Below are 25,563 nucleotides of genomic sequence, written 5' to 3'. Positions count from 1 at the left end.
AGTGCACATGTGAATTGGTAGTATACAGAGTGGGGAGGGGGAGGAAACATGCCCATGGACCAAAAGAATGGGAAAGCTGTGGCAATCCATGCATGCTCCAATGCCAGAACTTGTTGTTGTTTTTTAAAAAAATTGTTAGTTCAACCAGACCTCATGAAGGGTAAAACGCAGAGGAGAGTAAATTCACAGAACAAAGCAACAAAAGAAAGGACATCTATTCATCCTTACTGTGCATCTCTGGGATTGCAATGTCTGACAAATGTGTAGCCCCGTTCATGCAAATGGCTGCTGCCTCCCCACATGGACAGCCTCGTTTATACTAATCTTTTTCCAGGAGGCTGTGTGCCTCTGGCCGTGACAGCATAGAGAAATTGGGCAGCACGAACCAGGCGATGACTTGCAGGCTTCTCCATTTAGAAATTAAGTGTTGGCCACTGGGGACTAATTCAGCAAACTACTCCACCTTAACTGATTTGTACATTGGATTGTTGGTGAACAAGAGCCTCCAGTGGAGCATTCAACCCGTCTCCTCTCTTTCCCTAATTCACATGTTTAATAAAAGCTGCCAGCAGCTAGCATTTAAGTTACTGCTCCAGTGAAACCCTCTGGATATGTTATAAAATATGAACACCAGTATTTGTGCAATTTTCTAAGCACGACTAAGCTGAAATTAATGGGTACCTTTGGAATGACTGTATGTCTGCAACATATGCTTCAGGGGGTATTGACATTTGCCAGCTAACAATTAATCACCCTGAAATATCTCATTCTGGACATATGGGTAGGCAATCTGCTAGCTACAAAACCACCAAGCAGACCTGTTGTTATCCATGCCACTCTGAATTATAGGTGATGTGAAAGGAGCAGTTCATTTGGAATATTTTTTTCCCCTTGCAAAAGGATACTATTAAATGACCCAGATCTGAAATAGGAGGGGCCTGATACTCTTTACTCCCCCATCTCATTTCTATTTAATCAATAGTATTCTGTCCCAGTTAATAGGATCCAATCTTCTGCAGGAGGTGTTGGTATCAATCTTGCCAGTGGACACAACCTTCCACCCATTTCCATAAATTCAAAATGGTTGAAATTGGCTGGGTGGAGAGAATTGTCTGAAATTGTGGGAATGTGGAAAAATGGTTGAGTGCATTGTGTAGGAAAAATGGGTGGAATTCAATGTTATGTCTGTATGAGCATTGTCACTTGCTAGATGGAACAATTCCCCCCTCCTTCCCCTGTGTGCTGTTCTGGGGGTTCTCTTGACTTCCAAAGCCAATTTTTGGGGTGCATTTCAGTTTCTGGAAAGCTTATGCAAGGATCTCTTCAGGAGAGAGTTTGAGGTGAGGAGTAATTTCTCAGTGCCAGCCATATTACTGGGCAGAGTGAGGTGACTGCTCAAATGGCAGATTCTGTGGGGGCCAAAAGCATCTCCCTGCCCTGGCTATTCCCCTTGAGGCTCCTGCCACTGCCCATTCCCATCTTCCTGAGTTGGTTCCAGGGTAGCTGAAATTCCTCCTCATTTCTGACCTAGCCTGACTCATTTCTTGCCTGGTTGGCATCTCTCAATGTGTCTGAAACTAATACAGGGACAAATAGAACAAGACGCCTTCTCCCCTTTATTACACACACAGCCCAACAAGACAACGACAAGAATCCACCAAAAGCATACAAATCAATATGGCTAACCTGATTCAAAAACACACCCACACCCCACTCACACATGAAAACAAAGTTCACCACAGCCAATCACAAGCAAACAACCACACCCTAGGCCAACCTCAACCTCTCTCACCATCAAAGGAACACAAGCTAATAGTATAATAGAACCCGCACAAGTGATGCTGACACAAAACCCCACACATACATTAAGTAGAATAGAAGCATTGACACCCGACCCCACCCCCACTCACCATGCCCCCCTCCAGCTCTTTCCCCATTTTCTTCATAAGGTAACACTAATGTCTCAACAAATGAAACTGATCTGTAGAAAATGTAACTTGAAAAAAGAGACATTGCACGTACTTTTGTAATCCAAGAGATCGTTAATAAAAAAATGTTTAAAAGAAAAAAGAAAAAAAGAGATCTGCCAATTTCGGTCCAGTTGCTCATTTCCCCAATCTTAAATTCAGTTCCCATTTCTGTAGCAATTTGCAAAATTCATCAGCATTTTAGTATGAATTTCTCCCAATAACTATCTTGGCTGAGAGTCTGGAAACATCTGTTCTCTGCCCTGCAGCCCTTTTACCACCTGGCCTGAGAGGGTGGGGCCCTGACTGACTCCAGCATCAAAAGGTGAGGCTGCTGAACAAACTCTTAGGTTGGGGTATTGTTTAGGGGGCTTTGTTGGGGCAGGGGTCGCTACTGTTATTGATATTACATTTTTGTATCTTTATTTTATATCTTATTATGATTTATGTGGAAATGGTTTAATTTGGTTGTGTGCTTTTTGATGCTTTATTTATTTTTGTGACTACTTTTGCTGTGCTTGTAATTATGCATTTTTATGTTGTAAGCTGCCTTGAGCATGGTTTTAACTATGGAAAGGCAGCATACAAATAAAATCATGTATGTAATTATGTATTTTCCCATCCATTTTTGGCTAACGTACATGCTTTCCTTTTCTTGTTCCTGGAAGCATGAAAAAGAAAGTGGGGGAAAGTGGGGAAAGTGGGAAAAGATGCTGCTGAGTCCCTGCTAAGCCATACCCACATTGGTAACTTGAGCTCAGGTTAACCCTTTCATGCATGCAAGTGTGGGTCAGTAACTGTAAATTGCAACAGCAAAATGGTTTGGGGTGGCCTTGGGAGACTTCAGAGGACTCTGCCTCTCTAGTGAATAATCTTTGAAAGGTCCAATTTTTGTTTGTGATTGCTGCTGTAGCAGCAATGTTGTTGGTCTGTTCATTTTTGTCATTTGCTTTGCACAATGTGACACTTCCCTCACCTCCTATGTCAGCTTTCTAGTCAGGCTTCTCTCTTCCATTTATTCCCGCCACTTCCTGTTTACCAGATTAGAGCAATGGAAAAGCGTTTCCCATCTTTCTAATAAGGGAGCATTAAAAACGGAGAGGTGAAAGTTCCAAATACCCACCCAGCTGCACAGTTAAAATTCTATTTCTCCCTTGAAACTTCAGCTACAATCTAATAGCCAATCATCCTTGAACTGAATATGAGTTTTTAAACCCGATTGAGAGGGAAATTAGTTTTATGGGAATCCCTAATACTTTCCCTTCCAAATAAATGTGAGTTTTGCAGTCTATTAGGGAAGTAGGTGACAGCTTTTAGATGCAGAAGTACTATGCTGCATTTCCAAAAGGACTTATTCAGAGATACTGGTGCTTCCTATTTGAGATAGCATTTTGAGGCTGGATTTTGTGAAGCTGTGCCTGTTCTCTCTGTCTATGACTCACTAGATATCTATAGAAAGGGTCTGGGCTTAGAATATAATTTAAATGGGGAAGCAGCAAGGGACTTGGCTCTAAAGACTCTCCGACATGTATTTTAAATATCTTTCATGGTGCCAAGTAACTTTCTCTTCTACTATGGTGCTACTAAGGCACCATTTAAACTAGTTCCCTGGGAAGAGGGGTTGGATTGTTAAACCACTCTACAAATTGTAGCTCTCTGAGGGGAATATGGGTTTCTTAACACTTCTCAGTATCCTTAGCAAGCTACACTTCCCAGAATTATTTGGGGGGTAGTGTTTAAAGTGGCATGATGCTGCTTTAAATGTGTGGTGCAGAAAATGGGGCCACACGTGACTCCGGCTTTCTCTAGTACACACCTCAGCAGTAGCTGTGACTTCACTCATTAGCTAAACACACAGAATAGTGGAAGTGGGCTCATTTCTCACAATGAAATTGGCTAGAAGGATGCCTGCACATTTTGCTTCATAACTCTTTTTTTACTGTGTTAGAGCCCTCTGCTGGCTCTGTATTCCCACCATATGTCTTGGAGGCCCTGGTGCTTCCAAACATAAATTTAGCATCCACTGATTTTATAGTAAGGACCTGAGTAAATTGCTCCTCTCACATGGCTGCAATCTTTTAAACATTACAGTAGCTGATTTGCCCTGCCCGCCCCAGATTTCAGAGGGCTGGCAGAAACCCTTTTTAAGGGACACATATGCACAGGGAGATGAGAGGAAAGGAAAGTTACATTGTGCAGCCATTCTCGAGCCAATGCAACAACTTTGTTGGATATCGCCCACTGAATTTCAATAGTATTCAAACACATATCTTAAATGTATTTTTTTAATCTCAAAATTAACATTTCTAAACATATGTGATATGTTTTTTTCCAGCCAAGAACTGTGTTGGAACATTCTGTTACTGCAAAAGCTGGCAGACGGCTATGAACAGATCTGCCTGATAGTCCAGAAGATGCAGACCAGGTCCACTTACTATATTGGAATCTGCAAATATCCAATTCCCTCAGCATCCTCAGTGTTGGACAGATGATGCAGCCTGTGCAATTTTAATTTGTAGAACTCCGGCTTGTAGACCCTGAAAATAACAGCATCTGATTTCTTTTCTTTTGTGTGATACACACACCACACACACACACACACACACACACGTATATACCACACCTGAAACTGAGAGTCATAGTTGCACAGCAATTATTCTTTGCCTCAGCCACAATATGATACAAATCTGTAGTGCAAGACAGCTAGAGACTTTGAAACTGTCTCAAAAAGCTCACCCATCTCTGTAGTAATTCATTCCTGGAACAGATGACTTCACCCAAGGCTTCTATTTTGAAGATCCAAGGCCTTGGTATCTTCCCCCCTTCTTTCTCTGAATGATGTAGGTGGTGAGCAGTAAAGCAAAAGTTCACTTGACTATATGATGAATCACATGGCAGCTCCCCCCTCCCTCCAAATGTTGTCGCTATTTCACTCCTCTATGGTGCAATTCATGTAGAGCAAAGTTCCATAAAGGTGTTCTATGCCCTGTTTGGCTCCTTGGCCATCACATGAGCAGATACTCCAATTTTTGAAGAATAATTGAGTCTCAAAAAGCACTGGCTCTGTACTTTTGTATACATGGTGTGGGACCATAAGTGTAAAAGAAGTTTTTGCAAAGAAATTAATCTTGCAATTTCAGAGATACAGTCCCATCAATAAAGTATATCAAATCAATCAAACTGAACAATCATGTTTGGCTTCTTTCATCACGCTATTTACATTCAGTTTATGCTGGTTTTGCAGTTGCTAATCCCCTTTTAAAACATGATATTGTTTGAGACATACAGCTAGATTCTGTGCTCTCTGGTACTGAGTACCGAACGATACCTTGTCTCTGAAATATTAGTGGCTATCATTGTATTGAAAAACATGGGCTGACTAGCTACAAAATTGCCATGCAGTGTGCAGGTGTGGGTGTCTTAATTTCATAAGATACACGCATGCAAAAATAAAAAAAAGCCTGGACACATTTGGTAATTATTGTGTTAATAACAGAGTAATTGCGTGGTTGTTTCTTGCCTACAAATTACATGGTAGTCATCCTTGGAATTACCATTAAAATGAAAAATGTCTTCACTAGATGCCAATGAGCGATTAGCTTATAATTACAATATAATGGGCATGCTTATTGGTGTCTGGCAAGATAAAGCACTGCACAAAATGTGTATACTATGAGGTATTGTCGGAGCTGACAAAAGTCCAAGGATATTTGTCTCTTTGAACAATAGCTGTATAGATGCTAAAATCCATGAATTTGTTCTTGGCAGCAACTGGATATCTGATGGCACTTGGGAGATCAATGTGGTGCTCCTCATTAAACAAGCAGTTTACCTACTGACAGCTAGATGCTATTTTAGTAAAATTGAGCCCAGCTGCACAGGTAGGATGGTGGTTTTGAAATAGCCATCAGCCATGAGCATACTGGACAGCCTTGAGCAAGCTTTCGTCTCTTAGTCCCCCTTCACATTGCCAGGCCTTGTCTAGGTAGCCTAGCGTCCTAGCTGCATCAGGCTGTGATGAATTTTGGGAGGTCAGAGACAGGTGCATTGCTTTGTATGAGAAGGAATAGGAAAATCTAACTCCACTTATTTTTATACTTGGAGGGAGAGCTTCCCATTTAGAGATCTCACCAGGCAAATAAATACATAACTCTACTCAGTTAATCACCAGGCCTTTACAACCCATGCTATGCAGAAACAGATAGCCTTTCTTCCCATTTTTTTAAGGACATGCTGTACTGTTCATCAGTCTCCAAATAATAATAAGAATTGTGCCAGTGGAATCAGCACTGGTATGTGCTGGGTGCGGGGAGGGAGTGCCAGTACACATTGCTGAAGCCAAGCCACTGTTCTGACTTTCAAATGCAGCGGGGGTGGGGAGAATATTATGGGGAAAAACCTGTTTCCTTGGATGGCATTTTCCCTAGCGGCTACCTTCACACATCACTTATGCACATACATTGGCATTTCAAATAACTCTCTGATAGGAAAATAATGGGAAAAACCCTCTCCCCTCTTTTTCATTTCAAATTTCAGCTCAAATTTAATATTTAGTATAGAAATAGATGATGAAATGCAAGAGAAACACAGAGATTTCAGCTAATAAGGATGACTGACAAAAAATACTTTCCTATTAGCATTCCACTGCTCTTTCCTGAACTCGTTTCTTTTGCATCTGCTTTGCTTACAATCTTTTTTCTATGTGTATATTTTGTTTGGTGCACTAACTGTGGTTCTTTTGGAGTGAAAAGCTTGGATCCCTATAGGCAGGACAAGTGCTGTTTTTCTTTTAATCTGTGATCCAGAGATCTCTGGGGCTTCTTTGCTTACATACAACTTACCTACAACGCCATAGGAACTTGAGTGCTCTTGTGCTCTTGTCCTATTTGGGGGCATCTCATAGGTATCTGGTTGGCCACTATGGGAACAGAATGCTGGACTAGATGAGTCAACCTTCCTCAGCCTGTATCCTCCAGATGTTTTGAACCATAGCCACCCTCACCAGTGGCCATGCTTTGGGGCTGATGTGAGCTGTGGTGCACAACATACAGAGAGCATCGGCTCAGGGAATTCTGAGCTAGCCCTTTGGTCTAATCCAACAGGGCTTTTCTTCTGTTCTTGTGGCAGGAAATATTCCAGCCACTAATAATTAACCAACAATGGGGGGAAGTGGCAGTCTTGCCTCCCTCAGAGCCCTACATTATAACACCTGCAGAATGGATTGGGGGTGAAGGGTTAGGGTCAACACATTCAATGTTTTTGCAAAAAAAAAATAAAAAAATCTTTAGGAAATATTACATATTTTGTGGGGGGGGGGGGAGAGATGCAGGCTCTTTGGCCTTCTTGGCTCTGACATGAATGATTCCCACAGCCTCTTGATAGTAAAGAATGGTCATTGTACAACTGTGAATCTTTCTTTTCTTCTCATACGCTCTTTTTAATTGCAGATGATTGGTACCAAATCCAGAGCACTGGCAAAGGTCACCACAGTCTACAGTAAGGCATTTCTTTGCACTTAGCTAATAATCCATCATGTCTGCGGCCAGCACTTTAAAAGGCTGTTTCTGAGCACAGAAGACAGAGAAGAGCTCTTCATTTCAAATCCTCCTTTCACAATATAAAATATAGCACCTTTTTAAAAAAAAAGTCACTTGCTACTGTGAAGAAAAGACTGCAGAACACTATTACCAATGATTTAAAGTGAAAGCTTCAGACTGAGTATCATTTACTAATATTTGCTAGCGGTCCGTGAAGGAGGCACAGCTGCTATTTCGTTCAAGCTGTGGAATGCATTCAATGAAAGAGCATAAAAGCATGTAAATATTTCTTTACCCAAATCTGTTAAATATTATAATACTTTACACTGTGGTTTGATTATCATATCAGCCACCTTTGCATCACAGTCATGCTACGACTGGTGTAGAAAGGCATTGGTTTGTGTTCATTGCATGTAGCACTGTCCATTCCACCGCACTCTGGCCTGCATCAAAAACTATGTTCTTTGACTTGCTGCCTGCTATGGCAGAATTTTACATAATTAAATAAATTATTATGTTATTCCACACCATTCATTTCAACGCAGATGAAATGCAATTCTAATGGCATGGGAAGTTCGTCAATTATATATTGTTTGTGGACTGAAAACGGCAGCAATGAATGCTGATCATATTTACTGGATTGATTTCTGTTCTGGATATTGGATAAATAAACCAACATTGGCAATTTATGCTCTCATTTCCATCAGAGTTCTCTGACATACCTGCTCACTACTGTTCATTGTAAATGCCTCACATGACCACCACTGCTGGGATTGCATCTAGCTGTGTGGTTCATGTGTCCAGTGGAGATCCACTGAAGGATGAGACATCTAGAGGTTGCTGTGGTGATTTTGCGTGGATTTTTGCTGATGAAGCCACTCAGAACTCATCTGTCTTTCTTGCAATAGTTATAAAAAAAGGGAGAGGTAACTGGTGCTAGAAGATTGCATTTTATTATTATTTGAAGATTGCCTGAGTCCATTTGTAAACAATCTTGTTCAGAAACACTACAAGAAAATAAATAACGAGTATAAAATAGATGTTAAAATGAATGTATCTAAGAAAATCAATCTATGTTTGTCTTAAGTGTAAAGAGGGGTAAACTCTGTAAACTCTTGATAAGAACATCACAAAAAATAATAATGGGAAAAACAGAAAACTGAACTTACCCTGGAAATTAATAAAATACAACAAAACAAGGTAACATCAATGATAATAAAAATAACATTTGTAAAAAAAAAACACAATTAGAAGTTTTGGAAACACACAAATTATGCCAGTCAATTAACTTAAATAGACAAAGGACATTTGAATTGTATACCAATTAAAGAAACAGAACAGATGAAGCAAATTCCCCCATAATGAGTTGTGTGTGTGTGTGTGATATTTCTAAATTTCCTGAGGAGATTACAGAAGACTTTTAAAAACCCTATTCTAAATTATATAAATCAACCCACAAATAGAAAAAATAAAGTATTTATATAAAATGAAAATTCTGAAACTGAGGAAGGCAAGCAATTATTGGAAAAACTTGTTTTAGGCAATGGAATATAGGAAGCTATTTAGGCTTTAATGGAAAACTATGCACCAAGTCCTGATGGCTTAACATCAATGCACTATAAAAACTTCAAACTTTTTAGTAACTCCCTTCAATGAAAGTTAGTGAGATCCAGACTGAAAAATAGTTGCTGCAATCATGGCAGGAGGCAACAATAGTAGTGATCCTTAAAGGAGGTGAAGATTCGACATTAGCATCTTCTTATAGACCCATATCACTTTTAAATACTCATTATAATATATTTACTAGTGTCATAACAAGGAAGTTAAAGAGTGTCTTGAATAAAGAGATATACCAAGATCAAACATGGGTTTATTATAAAGGAGAAAAAGAGATGATAGAAGAAAAGTGCTACATACCACAAATTATAAATTCAGAATTTTAGAGGAGACCTTGTTGATAGTTATAGATACAGAAAAGGCCTTTGATAATTTTGAAGGACCTTTCCTTTTTGGAAACACTTAAAACTTATTTTTGCAGTGGCTTATAGGCAATGGATTCAGGCCATTTATTCATATTTGGAAGCAAGAATTCACACCAATTGGAATTTATCAAAAATGTTGATAACAAAAGGCATGTGACAGTGATGTATATTGTCAGCCAAATTGTTTGTCTTAGCATCAGATCCCCTAGCACTTAAAATAAGAAAGAAAAAATGAAAAAAGTATGTTGTTTGTCTCAGTTAGAAGTTGTCTGGACTGCATTCTCAGCAAGAGATGCCACAAACCTAAATGAAGAGAAAAGCACATGAAAAGAACTTCTGCCCACATTAGATGTAATTTGAATTCCACTGGAATGATAAGAAAAATCCTATGTACTGGTCTTGAATTGATTACATTATCCAAAAAATTAAGGAGTTCTAGATTCTGTGTTCCCTGCCTAATGCCAATTACCTGAATGAAAGCTACCTGCCTATTACTTCTTCTTCATCATCTCCTGTGGTCATTTTAGGAGTGGGCATATCAGTCTATTTCCGGTCTATATTAGTGTCACATGTCTTCATTACATTCTGTTTCTGAATTAACCTATTTTTTCAAAGACGGATTTAATGAAAACTGTATTTAATGATTCATTTAAACACATATTTTAAATATCTTTTCTCTCAAACTGCACTTTTCAAAATGTAATTTCTTTCACATACACATTTAAAAACAAAAATATGATCTTTTTTTAAAGCCAAGAACTTCACTGGAACATTCAGAAGTGCAGAAGCCAGCGGACAACTGCTTTTCAAGCCACATATTAGTCCCAGGGCTGCAGATCAGGTCAATCCATTTTAGCATTCTCAAAAAATTGCATCCCTCAAGCATCCCCAGGACTGCATACATACATAGAGTTTCGTCTTTTAACTTTATTGTTTACAATGCTATCACTTTTGTGTCAATTTCTAACATTTGTTTTACACAGCACTACCCTTTGCATTATGGAACTCTAGCCTTTTGATTTATATAGCAGCATGCTGCACTAAAATTCATTCACACTAGTGGCTGTGGTGTGACCCAATGAGGAATGTGTTTGTACATGTCACCACTCCCCCCACCCTTTCTGCACATGCATGCTTCTTCTGTTGATCACACAGTAACATGCCAAAATCCCACCCAAAACTATGTGAGCAGTGGAGGTGCAATCTATGACAACTTGAAAGAAAGGTGGGATATAAATACATCAAATAATTAAATAAGCTGCAGGAAACTTACAACACACAGCACCCACAATGTTCCAGGATTCCAGGGTTGGAAATGGATTATTTTCTGGAAATGGTTAACATGGAAATGAGTTATAAACTCTAGTAGATACCATGTAAAGGTGGTGTCTCCTCTTCGCATTAACACCCCAGCACAGTCAGCTCTGTATTTACAGTCTTTATTACATATGTACAAGAAACAGGTACAGTTCAGGATTACGCGTCCAGACCCGTTGGGTCAGATTCGGGGAGTGGCTTCCTTCGATTCCTGCACCAACAAAGTAGGCATGGGAATCAAGTGAGATGTCTTTGATCCTTACGTTTCATTTCCCTCCTTGTCTGTGCTGATTTGAAAGCCCCTCTCTTCCAGAGTCTGACCTTCCTTCCCGAGCCTTTGGGCAGTTGAAGGGCTCTGCAGCATCCCTGAGCCCTTCCTCCTCCTGGCTAATCACTGCCCTCTCTTCCACTTCCTCTGTCTCTGGGCGGTTGAAGAGCTCCACAGCATCCCTGAGCCCCTGCTCCACCTCTTCTATCACTTGCTCCTCCGAATTCTCCCTGACATACCACTAGGTTTCCAGAAGTGGATTTACACTGGAAAATATGGAAATTTATATGTCAGGAAAGTGCCATCTGAATGCAGCCTTGATCATTATATACCTGTGTAACAGGACTGAGGCAGGCCAATCTTAGTTGCTGGCATCCGATTGTCTCCAGAGACAAAGGTGTGTGCCTCTGGGGGTAGTCAAACTGCTGGAGAATTGCTCCCTCCCATGTAGTTTTTGCTGCATTAGCAACACTGAAGTGTCCTCCCTGGGGCGCCAGCCTGGGCAGTGTGTATGGAGGTCCTGGGCTGCCCAGATGACAAGACCCCTATCTCAGCCTCCCTGATGTGGTACAAAGGAAAGCAGAGCAATGTGGTTGGCACCAGCTTGGCTGCAGGAATTGCTGTAAAGAGGCATACAAGACACATGTTGTTGGGCTATTAACTCCCATTGTCTGTGGCCATTGACCATGTTGCCTGGGGCTGATGCGTGTTTGATTCCTACAACAAATGGAGAGCTACAAATTCTCAATTCCTGGCATAAAGTGGATGTGTGTGCTAGTTTGGATGGAGCTATTAATAAGCTGCTCTAATATTATTGTGGTTTGCCTATATGAAAAGAAAAAAATCTGTAGAAAGCTTTTCTCAAACTGCACCTGCTATGTTATATACAGTATGTTTTTGTGGGGGGTTTTTGATGAAAAAATAATTCTACCCAGCTTTGTTATATTTTTTCCATGTGCAAAGACCAACCACTCACTGTGCTGTAAGCTGAATGGCCTTTATTGCATATTCATTTAACAATAAACGAACAAAGGTCTTCATAAAAGAGAATTATCTGTAAAATGTACCACAACATGTACTTCTCCAGCATTGAGGAGAACGACATTGTAAGGTTCGAAGTAAGGAGTAAAACAAACAATGACAAACCTGAGTGGTGCATACAATGACAATCAAGCTTTTGTTCACTTCAAGGGGGGGGGGGAGGCAAAGGCTTATTGTAAATTACAGTGTAAATGAATCTTATTTGCTTCACTGTTACTCATTTAGTAATGTACAAAATATTTCTCTCTGTGTGTGGCCCGATGTCAACAGAATGCATACCATTTTGAGCAGCAGGGAGCTAAGAGTACGGAAAAGAAGAAATAAACCTATGAAGTTGGGGAGAAATGCTTGTTTCAGGGTTGGCCTAACATGCATCAATACTTTTCCATCATGGGAAGCTTCCTTATATGAAGTTTGACCATTGGTCCATCTATCTCATCATGAGCTGCACTGAATGACAGTCACTTTCCAGGATTTTAGGCACCCTCTACCAGGCCTACCCAGAGATGGCACGGATTGAACCTGGCACCTTCTGCCTGCCAGGGCCATGTGTCCATTTCCAACAATTTTCTTGTCTTGCTATGGGACGCGGGTGGCGCTGTGGGTTAAACCACAGAGCCTAGAACTTGCTGATCAGAAGGTCAGCAGTTCGAATCCCCGTGACGGGGCAAGCTCCCATTGCTCGGTCCCTGCTCCTGCCAACCTAGCAGTTTGAAAGCACGTCAAAGTGCAAGTAGATAAATAGGTGGGAAGGTAAACGGCGTTTCCGTGCGCTGCTCTGGTTCGCCAGAAGCGGCTTAGTCATGCTGGCCACGTGACCTGGAAGCTGTACGCCGGCTCCCTTGGCCAATAAAGCGAGATGATCACCGCAACCCCAGAGTCAGCCACGACTGGACCTAATGGTCAGGGGTCCCTTTACCTTACCTCTTGTCTTGCACAAATGGCCACAATCACTAGGATGTTTAGTTAACAGCTTTTATTAGAGATTAAGGGCTACAACATCTAACACCCAACAGAAACATCTCCCTGAGTGTTAAGGCAGCTTCCCTAGATTAGGATTTAGGACCACCACTCTCTGAAGAGTCAGCCAGTTGCCCCACTCGAAAGCACATTGGTACCCAGTAAAACAGTCCAACAGTTTTCTGGCAGCCTTCCCTGGTGCTTGAGTGCAGAAGGAGAAAAAAACTAAATCCTTTTGCTCTTAACTTGCTCTTCTACAGTCTCACCTTCCTGGGAGGTTGAGGCCTCCTTTGTGTAAGTAATACACCAAGTAGTCAAAAGAAAGAGAGAGATATACATATTTTTGTTTCCAAGCGAGAAGTGGGCATAGCTGAAGCACTACATATATGCTTCTTCTTTGTTAGAAGCAGCCATATCCATGGCTCCCCCTTTGGGAGAAATGATTTCCAAGAGCATTTCTGTGGCTTGAAAATGTAACAGGAAAAAACACCCTCCAGGTAAAGAGAAAGCAGTTTTAATTTGATGGTTAGCATTGAAGAAGATGGGTAGGCAACACATGCTTGCATTTGATGTGACACTTGTATTGTTGGTTTTGATCGGCTTGGCCAGATTTAAAATAAAGCTGTGCTAACTGAATACCAAACTCTTTCTTTTTAACACAAATGCTAATTTGCAGCGTCCAACCCCTGTTTTTCCCTTGGTTATTTTATACACTGACAATTCCCTCTGTAGGTGGTTTTATAACATAGTGCTTTAAGGACACTCTGTTTAAAAAGATCTATTGCATTGAGGCTTTCTGCAATAAATACAGTGTTGCAAACCTCCCTTTGCACAGAAGCTGTGGATCATACACAAGGGAATGCCATGTCTGGTAGCATAATTTTGACTTTAACTTTAATTCACAGCTATAATGGGATAGAACATATATGAATAGTTAATATTTATTTTTCTGAATCGGTGGACTTAGGTGAGGCAGATGAAAAGAAAATCTTCACTCAGCTAACAAATCACTTTTACATTAGCAGAACCAAAATCTTCTCAGTGAATATATGTAAATCACTAACTTTCAGGCACCCAAGGGAATATGCTTCATGCTATAACTTAAATACTAATGAAATCAACTGAAAATGATACTCATTAGTCAGCTGTGCCTTGATAGGGTTCCCTGTGGACTGATATAAATTCACCATTAGAAATGGATTCTCTCCTAGTCCACAGTGAGCATTTAATCCTTCTGCAAAGCAGATTCAAATTTAATGTGGAATGTGTGTTCTCTCTGTACTCCCACCCCCATTTCAGACTCTTTATGTTTCCATATTTGCAGTGCTTTGTTTCTAATCCTTTTAAAGCTGTCATCTTCCCTCCCTGCTGCCTCTCATTCTTTCAGTTGTCTGCACATATTTTGCTCATCCCTGTGTGACACAGAAATAGAAAATTAGCAAAAATAATTTGAAGGGCACCAAGTGGCATAGAGCTCAAACTAATGGCTTCCCTTTCAAGCCAAGTGCCCCCTCACCCTATGTAAAGAGAACGGGCCAGGGTAAATTTCAAACATCCATGGAATGGTTGTGCTTGCCAGGCCCTGAGTATAAAAGGGTTCTGGTATCCATGAACAGCAGGAGGCTTTTCAGACATTGTTGGACTACAACTCAATAATCATTGAACATTAACTATGTTGGCTGGGACTGATGGGAGTTGTAGTTCAAAAACATCTGGAGAGCCAAAGGTTTCTCATCCCAGTTGCAAAGCTCCTTTAACTAGGGCCAGATGAAAAAGAGGATAAGGCATCTCTAATAGTTGATTAGTAGAAGACACTTCAGGTGTGGCTTGCATGACATTCCCATGACACCTGGCCTGGAGGGGAGGGCAGGACCCGGACTGACTCCAGCTACGGTTGAAATATGGGTTGCCATATTTCAAAAAGTGAAAATCCGGACAGAAAAGCTGTTGAAAAACGAAATGTCCGGGAAATTCTGGATGTATGCTGGCTGAACAGACTCTTTGGCAGGAGCAGGTTGGTGGCTTCTGTTGCTGTTATTATTGCTCTAATTGTTTAAAATGTTTTTTTTTAAAAAAACTTGTTAACTTGTGCATTTTAAATTTGGGTTTTTTATTGTTTTATAAATTAAGGGATATATGATGTGCCTGGAAAGAGAGGAGCTGGGGAGAGCGGGGCGGGGGGGGGGGGACTACAATTGCAGTGATTCTGGGCAAGACGAGGTATGCAGCATGGGCAAGCTGGGTAAGAGGAACATGGCACAGGCAGTTAGGAACTGCTCTGTGTGCCAGCCCCTCATTCAACCTGGGGATGACCTGGATGTGTGAGCAGAGTAGGTCACCTATGTACTGGGTGTAGCATCAGGGCAGACTTGAAGCGTGGGTGGGGGGCAGCCGTGATGGGCACCACGCCCCTGCGGGCAGCATGCCCCATCCCCAGGACACATGCCAGCCCTGCCCCCGCCTGCTCTCCGCCCCCTGGTGCCGGAGCATGAAGCTCCACCACTGCTCCTAGGCTGCTCGTTCTGGGGAACTTCAACATGCAACTATAAACTCCAAACAACAATAGATCATGTATAAGACATTTGTCTTTACAAAAACTCTTTCTACAAGGTTTCTACAAAAAATGATGGCTTCTAATTTTTTTGGGGGGGTGGATCTTTGTCAGATTCCAGTTTGAACCAACAATGAGCACTTCTTCTTACAAGCAAGTTATATGACATGTGCACCCATGTGTTGATTTGAGTGCATGATAGAAGCTTCTATGAATGTCCTGCTCCTCCTCATTTAGTGAATGCATGACAAGCTTTGTGAAAGGGGTTCCATTTGAGCAAACTGTATAATTTTGTTGTACAAATATACAAATAACTTAAATGTACGTAAGAATATAAGAAGAGGCTGGTTCATCAGACCGATAGCCCATGAAGTCTAGCATTCTTTTTTCACAGTGATCAACCAGATGCCTAGGGAAAGCCCCAAAGCAGGACCTGAGTGCAACAGCATTTTAGTAAAAAATATTTACATTATATTTATAAGCTGCTTTGTGAGAGCTTTGTCCTGGAAGGTGACATATTAATTTTTAAGCAAAGACAAAATATCTTCCCTTTACCATATTAAACCAAAGTAGATTTTCACACAGTCCAAACAATCCAGTTTAGAGAAACCAGGCTTTGAGAAAATATGCCATTTTCTTTCTTCTTCCAGAAATATACGGTATAGTGTTTGATGATGTAACCTTTCTGTGAAAATTTCATGAATTAATTTTGTGTGTCAGTGTGATGTTTCATTGTAGGGTATCTGTTTTGGACATGGAGCTGTGAAAATTCTACCATGAGACAAATGACTGCATGCTAGGAATAAAACAAAGCAGAAAAAATAAAAATAAAAATAACCTTATTTATATGCAGGCAGTGGGACGAAGCCTTCAAGGCCACACTGAATACATTCTGACTATTTAGACTAACATATATTGTAATTTCTGCTGCCACAGACTAAGTATTGTGGAGCAAAACAATGTGTTTTGGAAAATCCATTAATCAGGATTCCTGCCTCCTTATGTCAAAACCAGTACTTCTGAGGATGAGGATGATTGGTACAAATGCATTCAGTCTTCATTAGCCCATTCAGCAATCTTACCCCATTCAGCTGTCCAAAAGTTACGTTGCAAAATGTTCACAATAAATCTTTACTTTTTATGTGGAAAGAAGTGTTAGGACCAGTGAGTAATCAAAATACTTGTCTTCACTATATAATCCTAATGCCTAACCCTTCCACAACTATTTTTATTAGCTGGGATTCCACTGGCAACAAAATACATTGGGTGAAGAGGAGGGAAGAGACAACTTTCACTGATTACCCCTCCCTTCCTACAGAACCTTTTGCCTTCTGAAAATCTGATTTGGAGAACTAGGAGATTGTTTGGAACAGTGGAGAAAACTGTAGTGGGAGTGGGAATTGCCAAAAATTGCCTTGCTCATTCTGCCAACAGGGTCCTCAACTGGATCTTCAACCCATCAGTGAATGGAAGGAACCCTTCAGTTTACAACAGCCTAGTTAGAATCCATGCCATTATGATTCTTTGTCCAGGACATTGGCTGGAAGGAAACTCAGGGTTTCCTGATCTATACTCAGTGCATTACCCAGCAGTTCAGAGACTTTATCTTTCACTTAAGTGATTGCTAACTACAGAAAACCATCTACTTATTAAAACATTAGTTCAATTCACCAATCTACCTAGATTCCATGCTCATTCTTCTCTTTTTCTTTTTCCAAGTTTCCATTCTCTTGCTCCAGAGAGGTTTTTTAAATATTTGGAAAGGCATCACTAAATCCCTGTGCTTAGATCAAGTAATCTTTAAATCTATTTAATTGTGTCTCTTTTTGTATTAGCTCTGCTTAAAAATTCAATTCAAGCATGCATGCCATCATTATGGCCTTTTCAGGGTGATAGAAGTGGCAGTAGTTATTTCCAACCTGTAATTAGGACATGCAGAAATCTTCACTAAAAACAGAATTTTAATACCTCTGACATCATCAGAAGAAAGATTTTGTCTTATCCTATTTGAGCCTCAAGCATGAGCTAGAATTTATTGTAAAAAACAACAACAGTGTAACAAAGACAGAATCATGTCAGCTAGCACCCAAATTCATTAGATCCAAATTTTCAGCCACTTCAATTAGTTCTTGAATGTTATAGAAGATCAGTAGACAAACCAGTACAATATATGCAAGATTTACTAAGCTACTCAGTTCTCTATTCATCTTCAATAAGCTTCAATAATTAGATTATCTCCATTTGTTTGGAACATTTTTAAAAATAGTCATGAAGAAAATCTTAATTTTGTTTTGAAACATGGAAATTCAGCACCTGACTGCTCTGTGTATTTATTTTACTTTGTAAGTATGGCAGTAACATAGAGAAAAACCACATCCTCATGCTCATTTGCTGTTCACACTAGACCAGAGGGATGTCAAATACTATCAGGTATTAAATTAAGCAAGGACGTTTTCAGCAAAATTGATTTTTTGAGTCTTTGGAATCCTTGAAATCACTCAGAGTCCTTGTTGCTTGGCAGGTACCCCATTAATCTTTATAGGGTCCTATTGACATTGCTGGTTGCAACTTTCCTACTCTGCTTTCAGGGCAGATATGAATAGACCACAAAGGGGAAGAGGATTCAATTTTAATTCAGCAGAATCCACAGATAGCTCCTTAAAGCGAACAGAACATGATATTGAAAGGATTTTTAAAGATAAGGTGTAAATCATAAAGAGGGCTACTTCCTGATAAAAGCCAGCACTAGAGACAGTTTTGTCACTGAATTAATTTTGCTTGCCAGTAAGAGCAGTTTGAAACCTAACAAAGATCTGTTTCAGAGCTAAATGAGAAGAATTCACTGAATTACATTTGGGGGGATTTGGAGTAGGGATTTTGATAGGATGGTGTTCTGGCTTCTCCCACTTTAGGAGAGGCTAGATTTATATTGGGGCATTTACAGGTGGGGTGGAGGTTGCATTCTGAAGAGTAGAGTCATGGCAAGGCAAGTCCATTAGTTCAGTCATGTCCAGTAGATCAAGGCAGGGCAAAAAGCATTTTGTCAGCACCATGGAGAGCTCACAGCAAACAGTGTTTGTTAGGACTCATTCAGGGAAAGCTGGAGGGAGTCAGTAAGACCACATCCTCTGACCTGAATGATCTGGGAGTAGAACAGTGATGCCTCACCAGGTGAGCAGAGATTTGTGACTAGAGAACCAGGAAAGAAATCGTCAGCTGTAGACCTCCACCTATAGGGAGACAAAGAGGAATCATAAGTATTACATGTAAAAAAAGGCATAAACTGGACAAAATATTCAGTGGAATATTTTGTCAGTGTTTGAAAAAGAAAAGGTTCTGACCTCCTTTGACTCCTTTGCCTGGTCCTCGGACCCTAGTTGGCACAAAAGAGTCCTTGAGAATGAGTATTTTTGCAGAGTATTGCTGCTTTTATTCTTAAAAAGTCTTCTTATCTAACCAAAACCGACAACCAACTTTCTACCATCCAACCAACCAACCCACACTCACTCAATCAATGACCACTCTATATATACAGGCATATGCAGGTGAAAGGTTACATGAGTCATGCAAGCGTTGCCAATTCATTGTAGGCCGCCGACTCAGTTCCTTTTGTATTAAAGAAACAGTAGCCAATTTTAGGCCATGACATATTTTTTTCTCTGATTTCATGGGGCTTAGAAATGAAGTCAGAGAAAGGAGCACACACAAACACACCCAACCCTATGGGATATTTAGAGAATACGAGTTAAATCTAACCCTACCTTTTACCATTTTCCCCCTCTATACCCCTTGCCAGCTGAGGACAGTGCTTCCTGCCTATCATGAAGTGTCCTCTAATGCTTGCCTAAGACATGTGTTAGTCTTTAAGGTGCTATGAGACTCTTTGCTGGTTTTGGTGCAACAGACAAAGATAGCTACCCATCTGGAAGTTAACTATCTGTAGCATTTCACAGGCAAAAGCAGGCAATAGGACTCTTTCCAACATACTGTCATTTCCTTCACGGATATATGCACATGAAAAATGTTTCATTCAAATTCCAGGTGGGCTTTGAAATACACACGAAGAAGAAGAAGAAGAAGAAGAAGAAGAAGAAGAAGAAGAAGAAGAAGAAGGCAGAAAGATGGGCTAAATATACATTACATTAACAACATGATTAGGAATCATGTTATGAAAAAAATTAAAAAGCAAGCATGGGAAAGTGGTGATTGTCTTCAGCTACACAGCATGTGAGGGGGCAGGTGTTAAGCCTTCCCTCTTTAGCTGTGGTACTGGTGGGGGGAAATTGCCCATCCCCAAGTGTAAATTAGTATTCAGAAGAAAAGGTCTTATTGGTGCCAATTGCTCATCATGGCATTAAGAGGAATGTATAGCAAGGCTCCTTGTTTTCCCTGCAAATCCTATTTTGTCGTGTGCAGAAAGAGCTATGTGTGTGAAAACCATTTCAGTGGTTCCAGCAGTATCTCTACTATAGCGAGAAGAAGTTGACAGGTAGTTAAATTATGTTGTTAGGAATTCCACAGAACTTTGAGCTTCCATCCCCACCCCACCCCCACCCTCTTTCCCCTAGTCCTTATACTAGTCAGCTAAAGAACATCTGACAGCTGCACAAAATGGTGCTGGCCACATTTTCTCATCCTGGTGCCAAATACTGACCCTGTTATGCACAATTAGCAGGGATGACAGAAAATCCAGACAGGCACATTCATGAGCACTGACATTTAGACTGAACTAAGATCATTTGGAGGCCAACCATGAGAGCACTTTCCCTGTTGCAAAACAATGAAATAAAACACAGCCCCCCTTTTTTTCTTGAATGAGGCATATACTTTTCATGTGAAATGCAAAAAAATTAAAGCCAGCCCCTCAGAGTAAAGAGGTGGAGAAGGGGGGGGGGGACGGTTTATTCCCTCTTCATGTTAATTTATGATTGGAGCAGGGCCTCTCTCACTTTTTGCTTGGATTTCAACCTTGTAAAAGCTCTTGTGATTAAGCCGCTGAATCACGTCTCCCAGTTTTTGACCCTGAAGGTTTGGGTAGGTTTGGTAACAAAGGCTACTTTCTTCCTTAAATAGAAGAGGTGGGGGTGGGGGGAGCCGTCAAGAGAAGGAAATCTCACACAACAAAAATAATGGGAAATCCACAAAAGAGCCCAAAATGAGAGCGGCATTTATAATGGAATAACTGCCAGAGAATGAATCAGAGACACCCTGCCTTCCAAATTAAATGCTGTTTGGAAATGTGCATACCTCTCACTTAGTCAGTGGGAGACATTAATAAAATAGAGGTTTAATTGGAATGTATTCGTTTACTCTTCTGTTTTGACCAAAAACTGAGCCAATAACTTCGCTTTAGTTAATTGTGGATGATAGTGTGATTTGTAACACCTCACAATAGGAAAAGCTTCTATTAAACATTGTAAATTGAAAATGTTCAGAGTTCTGAGAACCGGGGGGGGGGGGGGGAGAACTTATCTTCGGTCTCAGCCAATTAGCATACGTTAGGCTCTTTCAATTAGAGTGAGTCATGCACTTTATTTAGGTCGCCGGTGGGATCAAATGAAAGGAAAAATGGAGGCACTACAGTTTCCTAGGCTGGGATTTCAGGGACTGCACACTAAAGTCTGAGCCCATAAAGGGACATTGGGTTTGCATTTCTCAAACTTTCGATGCCACAGGGCAAACTGCTGTCAAAATTGAATAGACTACCAGAAGCAGTTTGTGATCAGGAAGTGAAAAAAGTCAAGCATCACACTGGACAAGCATCCATCTGCTCTAGGCTGAACCTAAAATTTCCTGAATCCCAATGGAATATTGTGATAAGATGGAATAAGTTGTAGGGCCACCATCAGCACCCAAAAACCTTTGGCAACTGCCTGAATCTTGGTATCTATGCCCTTGGGCAGAATCCACTGACCCCTGTTGTCGGCCCCTCACGCTGGGTGGCTGGGTCTCAAAAGCAGCATCTCTCCACAGCATTGTGAAGAATTTAAAATGGCCAATTCCTAATTATGTGTCACCAGTTAAGATGCATCTGGGGTGAGACTGGGGAAATGAGGGCCGCTTCAAGCCTGAAGCCAGCCTCGGAAAGTCCCTCACATGGCTTGCCGTGTTTTCATATTTATATTTCTGCATGCCAGAAAGATAATGGATGCTTCAGGGGTAATCTGTCAGAGGCCACATGCTGGTTGTGGGTAAGGATGGACCCTGTAATGGGTAGGGCCAGGGCCAAAAGTGGGTTGGAAATCACCCACTTTCCCCCTTTTCCTCCTCTTCACCACCCAGATGGAAACAGGCTGAGAGTCTGGAGGTTGACAACCCCAAGTGTAAATATTTGCGCAGTGTGCTAGTTTTCAAACAGTGACATGACCATAAGCAAACATGTTTTGTAGCTTCTATATCAGACCCTCCAAGTGTCCCTATTTTCCAGGGACAGTCCTGGATTTACCAAAGTCACCCCAGTTTCTGATTTTATCCCAAAATGTTCTGCTTTTCCTTAGGATGCCCCTATTTTCATCAGAGAAATGTTGGAGGGTATGGAGTTATCCGACCCACGAGCCATCTGAAGGCAGCCCTGTATAGAGAAGGGTTTTTTTTTTTTTAAAAAAAAAGGTTAATATTTTATTATGTTTTTATATATGTTGGAAGCTGCCCAGAGTGGCTGAGGCAACACGGTCAGATGGGCAGAGTATAAATAGTAAAATTGTTATTATGGAATAAGATGTCCCTATTTCCATTGGAGAAATGTTGGAAGGTATGCTATATTACTGGGAATTAAAATGCTGCTATGACAGCAGGAAAGAATACAATTAAAGCTATGGGCTGGTAGGGACTGCCAGTAGACCTGGTGTCCCTGGGTGTTTTGGATGCATCCCACAGGAGACTTGGTGAGAAGCATAATTGTGCTTGGAAAGAGTCAATATTTGGCATCTGCTCATATTGATTCAATTTCTCCACACTGCTGGGATTAGCCTCTGTCACTGTGAATCAGGGCCCAGCTGGATTAGCTACACCCAGTGGGCTAAACCTAGAAATCTATTTTATTTACAACCTTAATTTAGATTATTTATTTATCTGTTTTGCTAATAATACCTTTCTCTTGGCCTGCAAGGACACACACATACAGCAAATGGTTGATTTCACGTCCAAGAAAGCTAAATCCCCTTTTTGTCCACTAAAAATATACTGAACTGTAGAAATGCAAGTCAATGTTCCAACCCTGTGGGACTACCTCAAAGGGTAATGGGGAAGTTCAGTCTCTATGACTCATTTAAGCCACTTCCTTTCAGCTCAGAAAATCAAAAGCGATGCTAATTGGTGCCAGAGGGAATGGAGCTGTGTGTGTGTCTGCCTGTGCCTCTAAACAGGACACCTCCCTATGAGAGATTTTATATGTGCAGTATTTTCTCAGAATCCTCTCCATCTCTGCCATTCAAATGTGCGTGTGTGAGAGAGAGATAGGCTATTGAGCACATGACTAATTAATTAAAAAGTAGTAACATAAATAATATGAAAGCCACCTGTCAATTAAAAAAAGACAGGTGCTGGTGAACTAGTGAAGTACAGTGGTACCTCAGCTTAAGCACTTAATTCGTTCCGGAGATCCGTTCTTAACATGAAACTGTTCTTAACCTGAAGCACCACTTTAGCTAATGGGGCCTCCTGCTGCTGCTGCGCCGCCGGAGCACGATTTCTGTTCTCATCCTGAAGCAAAGTTCTTAACCCGAGGTACTATTTCTGGGTTAGCGGAGTCTGTAACCTGGAGCGTATGTAACCTGAAGCGTATGTAACCCAAGGTACCACTGTAGCTATAGTGAGAAAGGCATCCTACAAAAGAAAGTCTGGATCATTTCATACCCACCCCTGGGTATCTAGAATTCTCTCTTTGAAATAATATTGCCCAGGAAAGCAAATGTTATTATTCAAAAAACAAATTGCGACCAAGTCTTTAAAGGGTAGTGTTATTTCATCCATGCATTGCATCCCATTATTTCACCTGTGCATCGGAGAGTAGTGTTATTGTATTGTCTGTGTAACATTGCTATATTATTGGGCATTATAACTCTAGGAGGATGACTTTGTGTGCCAAGTTAAAACAGTGATGGCAGGTTTGGGATCGTTCATAAAGTATGTCATACATCAATATTTAATTTTTAATTCAGCTTTTTTCATTTGTGTATGTGTTTTCTTTCATTCTTCTAAAGCATAATGCAGATCTCATATTTTCCAGGCTTCAGTCAAACTTTACATTCCCATGGTGCCTGTGCAGGTCACAATCATACAAACATTAGACCGCCAGTTCCTAGTTGATGGGATAACAAATGCCACATTATGCTGAAAGCAAATGTTAGCCAAAACATTTTTTTAAAATATTGGGTGTGATACATAGTATAACTACTTAGGAATTAAGAATGTGCAAACTGAAGACTTGCAAGGAGGTTTTATTTTGTTAGATAACAGCCCCCACTGTGGCTTGTACACTTCCTTACATGGGATGTTGTCCAGAATTTCATTGAAGATGGCTAGAATAATAAGAGCCAAGTGCATCTCACTCTCAGCCCTTTTGTTTTCAAATCAATGCAATACTTTCCCCTGTTCATTTCATTAGTTTTCTAAGAGGATCCCCAAGAGGAATATCTAATCCCTTAACCCTGTCAAGGCGGGGGGGGGGGGGGGATTCTTTTATAAGTGTGTTTGTTGCTCTGTTTACCAGAAGCACATAATTATCTGATTCATTGAACAAAGTGATGAACTGAATCCTGGGATAAATCCTAGCCATCGAGCTTGACATTATTAGAGAAAAGCAAATTGAGTCGGGTTTAGACTAGAGGAATTTGAGAGCTACTGTGCTTTTGAAGGACCAATAGGAACAAGAGTGTGAAGGAATGTACGGAGTTTGATCCTTAACAGCAAATCATTGGCCTGGAAGAAATGTGCTCCTAGGAAGAAACATACATTAAGAACACAATCTTGAAAGAAACTGTGAGGAACCCAATCAGAAATGCAAGTTACCTGTGTTCTTCAGATGTAATATCTGCCTACTCTGGCTTCACTTTAGAGAATATCTCATATTTGATATAAATATTATATGTTACTTTCTTCTACAAATGCAATTTCAGCTTAGTTTCCCTTGTGTCATGGACAAGCATTAGGGTTAGGGTTAAGACACAAGAGTGCAGACTTCCAAGACAGTATTAATTATGTAGATAATGTACATGTTCTCTGGGTTGTCCATAGTTTCTGGTATCAATAATGCAGTATTACCAGATCATAAGGGTCAACTGTATGTAAAAGTCACATGTTGGTGGTGGCAACATAAGCCTGAATCAAACTGACAGATTGGGACTCTATATTGGTTTGGGATATTGGTGTGATACCCAGACATGTTTCTCATGGCACAACATGGTCACCTCCATAATGTATGGTGGTAGCTTTATAACATACCTTATCAGATTAGTTAATCACACATATGCCTTTGCCATTGTTTTAAGACTTTAATTTTTTAAATTATATTTTATTTGATTTATCTTTATAAGTCATCTAGCAAACTATGTTATTGGGTAACCAATGTAAAATGATGATGATGCAACTCATAAGTTTGATTTTTTGGTGGGGTTCACAATCTAAAGGACTGTGGGAAATCAGGATTTGTAGGGAAAGCATATTTGAGAATCAGAAAATATAAGTATTCAGGTGCATTGCAGCTACATATTGGAAGTCAAACTGCAGATTTCAAAGGATAAGAGAGGTGTTTTTTTAGATCAGTGGGAGGGAAAAAAACCCTTCTGAACAATGAATGTCACTTGTAGAAGATCACACACTGAAGTGAAAAAGATGGCAATAGGATCTGTAGGATTCAAACTTTATCCCTCAAGCTAAGAACCTGAGACCCACAAATGTAAACCAAAGTATTAAAACTGCTTAAATTCATGAAAATTAAGGT

The 25,563-nt window shown here is 40.5% G+C and overlaps 1 protein-coding gene across 7 annotated transcripts in view; it reads right to left on the bottom strand.

The window, feature by feature from the left end:
* The window catches only part of LOC310848685 (uncharacterized protein), a 144,941-nt gene that overhangs the window by 69,963 nt on the left and 49,415 nt on the right, over positions 1–25,563 (bottom strand). For 3 of the 7 annotated variants that reach the window (XR_014566502.1, XM_083748111.1, XM_083748112.1), the window contains one exon: positions 15,158–18,853. The exons of 3 other annotated variants lie outside the window; for them this stretch is intronic. Coding sequence is in view for 3 of the 4 variants with exons in the window: in XM_083748112.1 (XP_083604238.1) it covers positions 18,703–18,853 (151 nt within the window). In the remaining variant the exon portion in view is untranslated. Of the gene's footprint in view, positions 1–9,101; positions 9,790–10,759; positions 10,814–15,157; positions 18,854–25,563 lie in introns of those variants that run through there. One more of the 7 variants, XM_083748109.1, reaches the window with a different exon arrangement.

The sequence above is a fragment of the Podarcis gaigeae genome (genome assembly GCF_964106915.1).
Source record: "Podarcis gaigeae genome assembly, chromosome: 7".
In the NCBI taxonomy this organism is placed as follows: domain Eukaryota; kingdom Metazoa; phylum Chordata; class Lepidosauria; order Squamata; family Lacertidae; genus Podarcis; species Podarcis gaigeae.
The sequence above is the reverse complement of the archived record's forward strand: the minus strand, read 5'-3'. Positions and strand labels throughout refer to the sequence as shown.